This window comes from Neopsephotus bourkii, unplaced genomic scaffold (genome assembly GCF_033783945.1).
Source record: "Neopsephotus bourkii isolate Nb327-2 ecotype Australia unplaced genomic scaffold, CSIRO-AGI_Nbou_v1 NB_481, whole genome shotgun sequence".
NCBI lineage: Eukaryota > Metazoa > Chordata > Aves > Psittaciformes > Psittacidae > Neopsephotus > Neopsephotus bourkii.
Genome location: NW_026900982.1, coordinates 1,712,922 through 1,722,348, shown reverse-complemented (window position 1 = coordinate 1,722,348; position 9,427 = coordinate 1,712,922). Strand labels below are relative to the sequence as shown.

Here is a 9,427-nt window from a genome sequence, read left to right as displayed (position 1 = left end):
ACAAAATGCAGTCATTGTGGCCACATACAAAGCCTGTTATGTGTAAAACTGGATGCAGTGTTGAGGCACAAAGGACACACACACACACACACACACAGAGAACCCCAAGCCCCCAGTCTCTTCCCAGACGATGGCAGTGCAGGAAGGCAGAGAACTGCAGAGATGAGTGCTGCACACGAAAGGCAGCACCAGGGTTGGGCAAAGGTACTTTTATGGGGCACCTACAAGCAGACACCCTGCAAATGGGTCTGGCAGCATCAGCACGGAACAGTGCCAGGGCAGAGCAGGACATGCACGTACATCCAGCCACGCATCCCACCCACCCTGCAGCAACAGCACCACAGTGGCACAAGGAAAAGGATGTGTGGCTCGTGGAGCAATTCTAGCACACCAATTTAAGAGATATTGGACAGTGCTAGCATGTGTGAGTGATGGTGAACTCATTGCTAGCTTGGACATGACTAAAACAGACTTAGCAAAGGTTCTCAACACACAAGGCTGAGATTGTGTCTCAGGGAGCACTTCACTGACTACAGCAACAGCTGGTTAAAGCCAGCAGAATAACAGCAGAACTGGCACCAAGAAGTTCTGCAAGAAGCTATACAGGGCTGTTGAGCATAGTCACAGCAAAGAGCACTCCTCAGCAACCGTAAGTCCCACGGAGAGGCTGTCAAACTGTTTGGAATGCTTGTCTAGAGATGGGACAGCAACCAGGGAGCAAGGTAGAGACCACAGTCCTCCTCAGTGGTAAGGAGATGGTGAAGTCATTCTCAGAACAAGAGCAAAGAGCAAATGAAACCATGAGCATGTGCCAGCATTAGCAGCAGTGTTGCCTACCCCTCAGCACTACCTGGAGCACTCAGCTGCAAGTCAGCATGGATGCCAAGCGTCCTGCTTCAGTGCAGGGCAGGAAGCCGCATCAAGGACTGTTAAACCCACACCACCAACAGGTCAGCCATCCCTCTGTGCCGGAAGCTGAGGACTTGACAATGGCCTGCTCACCCTAATAATCCCAATAGTATCTCCAGGTTGCTCTGTGCAGTCAGCTGTGGGAGGAAAGGCACAATCCCACATTTCAACATGCAAAACCACAAGCGAGAACACCAGTGTGCAGCTCTTGGCTGACCTGCAGGGACCCAAGGATCCCAGAGTGAAAGCCTTTCCCAAGCACCTGCCTACTGCAGCTGCTGGGGGACCAGCTCTGCCACCCCACGGTGCACATAACAAGGGCCGCTCAGCTGGGGCTGGCAGGGTCACCAGCCTTAGAAGGGGAGATGTGCTGCAATGATACAGGAGCCCAGCAGCAAGCTCCTCAGACAGAAGGCAGCTGCAAACTGTTAACTCGCTGGAGAAACCAGACGTCCTGCTGAGATAGGCATCTCCTCCTCTATCTGGGGAAGGAAACCAAGTGCATGGCTTGCCCATGTGTCCAGACCACAGCCAGGTGTGCAGCAGAGCAAAGGCATCCCAGAGTAGAGCAGACAAATGAGGGGGAGAGGTTGAGACCAGTTGGCACACTGGAGGCTTGTGTCCTCTCTGCCTCAGCATCATTAGCTGTCAGCGCTCTTCAGTGGAGACGACACTCATGGGTTCTCAAGATGCACCACTCCAGCACAGCCTGGACCAGCTTCCCCCAAGATAAAGAACACCCTGGGCCCCAGCAGCCTTCCACACAGACAAACCCACTCCTTCAGGGCCAGCAGCAGAGGAAGACAGGAAGACATGGGAGGTCCAGAGCAGTTGCAGGCTCCCATGAGCTCAGGGAACGGGCCAGGCAGCACAGCAGGCACACAGTACCTTGGCACACTGGTGCGTGGCACCCCATCCAGCACTCAAACCCAAATGACAACAGTAAAAAAAATCATTTTATTTCCCTGTAAGGGCATAGCTTTCCTTTAAAAACCAGCTCATTTTCACTCGTGAGAAGGTGTGGGGCTGATCGGCAGGGGCAAGGCCTCCCTCACTCCTCCAGGCCAAGAACTATTGCTCCCTGAGGGTCACGCATGCTAAGCAAGTCCTCCACCATCTCCAGGGGGGCTGCACAGCTTCAACTGGTCCCCAGCTGCCACCACGAGGAGAAAGGTGGAAGAAACAAGCAAGGCAGGTCAGACACAGTGCAATCCGAGGCACACTGGCTGCATCCTGCAAGCTCAGAGCACTTGGGGTGGCTCTGCATGCACTGGAAGCAGGCACCAGCCCGAGCTGGGAACAGCTGCAGCTTGAGGCAGTTCATGCAGGCAGAAAGCAGGACAAGGAGCGGGTGTCACAGTCTGTGCACTGCATGGCAACGGTGCCAGCAGACCCCACGCCTGGTGGGCAGTGGCAGGAGCAGGCACTGTCTGGCCCAGAAGCAGGCACAGGGTGAATCCTGAGTGGCTGGTCCATGGTTGCAGAGATCTGGCTTAGCCCAGGGGAGTTTTGGGGCCAGCAGTCCTGGGGCCACCTGTGTGGGGGTCTCTAGCCACCGCCAGCTCCTTCCAGCTGTCTGGGGGTTGCCCCAAACGATAGCACAGTAGCTGTGCAGTAGGAGAGCTCACTCTGGGCACAGGAGGTGCTGACTCTGAAAAGCAAGAGGGAGGAAGATGTGGTCCACGAAGTGTGTGGTCGGGAACCCAGCACAGCCTGGGAGCAGAAGCAGATCTTCCCAGGTGAGCCACCAGCCCTCTACCCCTGCAGAGGCCATGCTGGGGGATGTGGCAAAGCAGCACTGAAGGAAGGAACTTACCTGCTTGGCAGTGGGCTCCCCTCCCCAGCTCCTCCATGCTGCTTTAGAAGAGGAGAGAGCACCCATTATACCCCAAGCAACACCTGCTGAGAGACACAGCATGCTCATGACACTGACAACACAGCCATGGTGCAGGAGTACCAGGCACTCGGAGCACAGAAGGTGCTCCTAGCACCTACTTGCTACCAAACCCTTTTGCCAGGCCAGCCTGTCCCGAGATAAAAAGCCACATCTCTTTCCCACCAGCAGCTCCCACATACAAAGGGCTGCCACTTCATAGGGCCACATACAAAGCTTAATCGGTGCACACACTGGTTCCTGGCTGACACCAGCTCAGCCTGGGCTCAGCCCTGTGGTGCTACAGAAAACAGCCACAGTGGAACGGGCCTCTTGCACCCACCACCACATGCACTTCTGCAAGGACAGAATCACACAGAATAATTTGGGTTGGAAGGGACCTTCAAAGGTCATCTAGTCCAACCCCCCTTGCAATATGCAGGGACATCTTCAACTAGATCAGGTTGCCTGGACTGACAGGTTAATCCTCCACTGTTGGACTGGTACCACCAGCTCCCTCCAAATACAGTACAGGCACCAGCAAGCTCAGCCCCAGGCCCTAGTCCATACAGAAGGAGCACGACCAGGCCTCCATCCCCGCCCAAACCCCAGGGAAATCAGTGGAAGGAGAGAGACAATTCTGAGACCCACCAGAGTGTGTGTCTCATAGGCTGGCCTCAGCAAAGAATGGCAGAGACAAAACAAGTAACATTTCTGGGTACATTTCCTGAGGGTCAGCATCTATCCCCCACAGCTCCACTGCGAAAGCTGAACTGCAAGATCTGCCCCTCCACAGCTCAACTCCCTGTTCATTCAACCTCTCAGCTGACAAAGGCAGAGAAAGCAGCAAGAAGCTCCCCACTGCCCCCATGCAGATTTCCTCTGTGCTCCCATGCCCACGGCCCCAGCAGCTCCCCCTGCATGGGGCACAGAGAAGGAAACAAGACAGGGTTCATCAGAGAGCAACAGCTCACCACCTACCCAGATAAAGTTTCAACGATGTTATCATCTTCTTCCTCCTCTTCCTCCTCCTGGTAAACAAACCAAAAAACCCACCTTGACACCTCACTACCTGGGCAAGTAGCTGCTAGGATTGAGGCTGGTCTACCCAGAGCCTGTTCTGGAACAGCAGACCAGTCCCTGGCCCCTTCACAAGCCACAGTCACCCATCAGGCATGGCACAGATAAAGGGCACCTTTGCCCAGATAGTAGTGGGGTGAGCACATCTTGCTGCTGGAGGGCCAGGCAGAGGATCACCCAGGCTGTAAGCAAGTATAATCCCAAGCACTGCCAGGCTGGGCCAGCACTGGAAGCATGAGGCCAAAGACTAAAGGTCCAGAAGCTCCTGGGCAGGGACACAGTGAGCCCGGAAACACTGGCAATGCTCTGACTGGCTCTGGACATGCAGTAGGTGTAGTGCAGATGGGCAGGACTGACCTTCAGAGACAGTGTTTCACCCCTAGCCATGGCACCATGTGTAGAGCAGATCCTGGTTTGCTGTTTGACAGTGCCAACAGAGCAGAGCTGAGGGCTGCAGCAATGATGGGTATGTCAGGAAAGCTCCTGGAACAAAGACCACCTGAGGAATTGTGCCTGCTTCGTGAGACAGAGCATAGTGCCCTTCTTCATGTTAGGCCAACATGTGTGAGGGAGGCTGTGCAGACATCAGCAGGGTCCTGGAAGGCCAGGAGGGAGATGTGTAAGGGTTACTCTTTCCCTGCCCTAATGTGAGACAGCCCTGGACATGAGCCAGACTTGCACATACTGTACCCCAAACTGGTGTCTGAAGGGAGGGCTCCCCGGGGGGGCTGGCTCACTTGGTCTGCTGGGCTCACTGCTCTCCAAGACACATGAAGGGTGAAGGGGCTGTTCCTGCCTAGAGCCTGGGACAGGGCAAAAGCAGCAGAGTTAGTGCCTGCAACCTGAAGAAGGCCCAGCAAGGGATGCACAGGCAGCACTGTGGGCAAGGGATAGATGCCCCTGCTGTGCTCAGAGGAGAGCGCAAACAAGGGTGCAGGATCAACTGCTCAGGGCAGGTACCACACAGCCTTGAGCTGTGCTAAAGCTCAGCAATGCAGAAGAGCTCAGCATGGATAGCAGGGATGCCCCCAACCCCACCCCAGCCAAAGACAGGGTAGGCTCCCCATGTGGGGCAGAGGCAGAGAACACAACAGCAGGGGCAACAGTCTCCCTGCTTGGTGTGTTACAGCAGCCAGGCAGTGAGCTCTCTCTCCTCCATACAGCCCAGGACAGGGTCCCACACCGGAGATCCTGATCCCAGGGTTAGGCAGAGAGATGTGTTTGAGAAATTCCTCCTACCTGCATGTGCTGCTTCCCAGAGATCCAGTGCCATCTGGAAGGCCTGGGCCACAGTCAGAGTCACAGCCTGAGCCTGTGTATAAGAAAGAGAGGGAACGTCTGCTTCCGTCTGGGCCCTCAAGCCAAGATAACCCCACTACAATGAAATGTGAGCCCCCAGGCCTCCCTCGCTGCCCTTCTCTGCAGAGCACACACACAGAAGGCCAGAGCTCAATGCTGTGTCTGTCTGCATGTGGCCCAGCCACTCCCAAGAGGGGATCCCAGAGGAGCTGCAACAGAAGAACCTCCTTTCACTCACTACCTGCCTCTGCAGCATGTGAGCACACATGCTCCCTGGCTCCTTTTCCAGATGAGGTGCACAGCAGTAAGGACCTTTTCTCTCTGAAGGGAGGCAAGTAAGGACCTTGGTCCCACCCTTACCTCATAAAGCCAAGAACAGAAGGGAACTACTTACAATCTTCTTCTTGGGTGAGAGGAAGGCATGGCACTCCAGTGCCCCGCTCTCCTGGCTCTGGGCAACATAAGCAAAGACTTTGTTCTGCAGCTTGTCTGTTGTGCAGTAGGAGATCCTGCAAACAGAGAGGAGCTGTTCAGGGTAATAAGGGACCCCAGCACAGGCCTGCTGTGCTGCCAGCCCAACAAACAGTGCCAACAGCCTGAGACTTTCATCTGCCCCAAATGATCAGACAGCCCATGTGCCCAGCAAGGTCCAGAGGCTGCCTGGCACCTACAGCTAGTAAGAGATTGCTGCATTCACAGGCATTCCCCTCCTGTGCTGCCCAGTGTGCTCCTCTGATGCCCAGTTCAACCCAGTGTATGAACTCAAACACTGAGACAAAATAAGCACAGAAAGGTGGGTGATTGCCTCCAAGGACATGATTGGAGGCCAGAAGTCAAGGTTGACAAGGACCCAGCCTGTGTTCAGCCCTAGGCAGTGCTGTGAGGCTCAGCAGGGAGAGGGCACGGGCCTCAGGGAGCCAAAGGAGCTTGAAGGGCCCACTGACACAAGGCCCATCCCTCCCTGGCTGCTCAAGACCACGTAAGTCTCCCCGCTGGCTGCTGGGGAATACCCAAGCCTTCCACATGCCATGCCCACCTGTAGATGGAGATGTTCTCAACCATCTCCTTTGTGTCTGCATCCTGCAGCGAGATGCCCCTCGGAGACACTGTCAGAATCACCTTCTGGAACTTGCGAGCGCCCGCCCGTGCCTGGGAGTAGGGAGACACCAGACACCTCTGCTAATCTGGCAAGGATCTTCACCCCTGCCCTTGCTGTCAGGAGCCCCCCAGACTCTGTATGGGCTGACATCCACTTGGACCCTTGCTGCAAAGGCTCCTGCTGCAGGGATGGAAAAGCAGAGCCTGGAGATCAGGCACAGCCTGCATAAAATGCCCCTGGAATTCATTCACACTACCGCCATGCATATGGGAAAGGATAGCCCCCACCACTTCACCCTCCTCCCCATGCTGTGACAGGCACAGCTCAGCTCCTTGCCATGTTCCAGGTGTGGAAGCAGGAAAACAGCTCCCCTCACAGCACAAAGCCAGAGACCAGCCAGTCTCCTGCACATCACCCTCCTCCTGGGAACAGCTCCATCCCTCACTGGGGTTCAGAGCTGGGACATGGATGCTTCCCAAAGTCCATGGGCTGGGCTCTGAACTGGCTTTTCTCCACCCCAGCACAGCAGGGCCCCAGGGTCATCTCTCACTGTGGCCACGATCCTGCGAATGGCAGCAGCAGCCATGTCTTCTCCCTTGGGTTTTTCTACCAGTGTCATGCCTAGATACTTGAGCGTGAAGCACATCCCCTCAAGCAGTGGCTCCTGCATATCAGCCCAGCTCTCAGGAAGCTCTGCAAAGACAAAATGCCTTAGAAGCCAAGTACTAGCAGCCCCATGGCTATGCCCAGCAGAGCCACCCCACTTTGTTGTAGCTTCATTGCTCCCAGCAGCAGTGAGTGCAGTGCCTGCACTCAGCAGGGCACCCTCCTGGCTCTGTGACACTCTTGGAAGAGGACTAGAATGAGAGGAGAGTTCGCTCCCAAAGCTTTAATCCTCTATCCCTAGAGGCTCTTACTTGGAGGCTCTGTCAGCACAGACAGTAAGCTCCTGTGTATCTGCATAGGGCCTCAGATGCTGCAGTGTTCACTGCTACCTGCAAAATCCTTGTGTTCCTGGGTCTCATCTATTTCACTACAAGCAGGATGCTCTCTGCACTGCATTCACCTCACCCACCTAAGATGCTGGCACACCTCAGGAACAGCAGCATTTGCTGCCATGCTTGGTCAGATCAAAACCCCCAAGTTGTCCTAGTGTAGCCAAAGCCAAACCCTCTGGTAGCTGTCATTTGCAGCATAAGGCTGCCAGGCAGGGGTAGCTTGTCCAGCACTCATAATCCAAGCTGAGACAACTGGGAAGCAACTGCATCACAGAGATTTTTGTGTCAAGGAAGAGCTCAGACTGGTATTTCAGAGATGCAAATTAGCTTCTAGGAATACACATTTTATGTATTAATTGCAGTGCACAGAAGGAAGAGAGCTCCCCAGTGCATTACTTTGCAGGTCACAGAATTAAAGGGGCACTGGCTTCTGTTGCCTTTGTCTTCTCTTTTCAAATGCCATTGCTTTTATCAAGTAAAAAACCACAATATAAAATTGGGCAGTGTCTGTTCACTCAAAAAAGGTTCCCTAGGGACAGTCCTCAACATCTCCAGCTTCCTTCAGAAATGAGTCCGTATCACCAGCACCTTCTGCCATATGGCAAATGTACTGGTAGGAGAAGCAGTCCTGATCCTGTGTCAATCCTGACACTACTACTGTTGGCAGAGAACACACAAAACAAGCACTGCAAAAGCATCCATTCGATCTCTGCTCCCAAAAGACAAAGCCACCGGCTTCGACAGGAAGTCCTCTCTCATCGAAGGCAAAAGTTTTAGTTACTGGACTTGGGTGCTGCACACAAAGGAACAATTCTCTTGTGCCAAGCACTTTCTGGTGATAGTTTTCAAGGAGAACTGTTGCAGAAGTTAGCACACGCTTACTTCCTTCACATCTCAAAGAGCACAGGGATGGCAAGAGAGGAGATATGCAGAAGGGCCAAGACATGGAGTCACAGGCTCTCTCTTCTTGGGGATTCAGGCCACAGAGGGAAGGAACAGGAGCACAGAAGTTACATGCTCTGCTGCAAACACCGTGTTCCTACACTTCCCCGGGAATTGCCCAGTTACCTACTGTTCACACTAAGCTAATATTTCTCAGGGTTATTTTTCATCTCTTTCCTGGGATTAGCTCCCTGAACACCACTGGCTCATTTGCAGAAGGCTCCAACTCATAATTGGAATAACCTGAACCCACAGGGAAATCAAGAGACCTTACTTGGCCTCAGCATACTCCTGCACAAATGGCAACTGCTAGGCAACCTGCCTGGTACCATGCAGGCATCAGGGACCTTTACCCAGGGCAGACGAGCAACCTTTCCCTGCAAACTGAGAACAGCCCACACACGCCAGTGCTGCCAGTGAACTCTGCTGCTCCAACAAAGCCTTTGGGCAGCTGTGACTGGGAAAGCCCAAGCACAGCCCTCCCACTGGTTCCCAAGGATCAGTCTCGGATCTGGCTGTGCCACAGGCAGCGCAGCAGCCAGCCTGCAGTGAGATGCATACAGGCCCGCTGCACTCACTACACATGTCCACGATGCACTGGACCAAGCACTCCAGAGGCCAAGGCCTCCAGAGGGTGCCCATAAGGCACGTCGTGTTTCAGCACCACCAGCACGGCCTGCCTCACCAGCCCACCAGTGCGGGTGGCCTCGATTCAGAAGTGGGGCAAGAGGCTGGCAGCCAGGGGAGTGCATCAGGGAGAACAGGGCCAGCAGCCTACTGCCCCACAGCCTGGCCCCAGGCACTGCCACCGCCTGCCCCACAGCCGCCTCCCCCCTGCTCCACAGCGCCGGCTGCCCGCGGCCCAGGGCACGGCGACAGCCCGTTCCCCGGACCCCACACCGCTCCCCACAGCAGGCACCAGCCGCGGACCGGGCCCTGCCAGACCCGAGGTGGGGGCTCCGCGCCCGGAGCGATGCCCCCCGCGGCCCTCGCCCGCTTCCCACACTCACTGCGCCGCCGGCGGAGCCCCAGGCCGTGCCGGGCGAGGCGCGGACTCCGCAGCACAGCACGTCCCGCCGCCCGCAGCGCCTCCATAGCGGAGCTGCTAACAGGGCGATACCAGGCCCGGTCAGGACGGGCGGGCTCGCTAACGTCATCACGTCAGCAGCGGCGGAGGCGCTGCGGTTGCCGGGGCAACGGGGGAGGAGCAAAGTCGTCCCTACGGCG

General features: G+C 55.6%; 1 protein-coding gene across 4 annotated transcripts; it reads right to left on the bottom strand.

Annotated features, from left to right (window-relative positions):
* Positions 1-1,847: 1,847 nt before the first annotated feature.
* LOC133210675 (low density lipoprotein receptor adapter protein 1-like) lies at positions 1,848-9,382 on the bottom strand. 4 transcript variants are annotated; one of them, XM_061350298.1, is made up of 9 exons: positions 9,211-9,382; positions 6,811-6,953; positions 6,198-6,310; positions 5,556-5,670; positions 5,102-5,174; positions 4,553-4,665; positions 3,764-3,813; positions 2,726-2,766; positions 1,848-2,560 (listed from the first exon to the last, which is right to left on the bottom strand). In XM_061350298.1, exons 1-9 carry the CDS (start codon positions 9,293-9,295, stop codon positions 2,403-2,405), a joined length of 891 nt encoding a protein of 296 aa, XP_061206282.1. In that variant the 5' UTR covers positions 9,296-9,382; the 3' UTR covers positions 1,848-2,402. The 4 variants fall into 4 exon arrangements, with proteins under 4 accessions (XP_061206282.1, XP_061206283.1, XP_061206284.1 ...); XM_061350299.1 differs by having other exon boundaries at positions 2,726-2,763; XM_061350300.1 differs by having other exon boundaries at positions 2,515-2,560; positions 2,726-2,811.
* Positions 9,383-9,427: the final 45 nt, after the last annotated feature.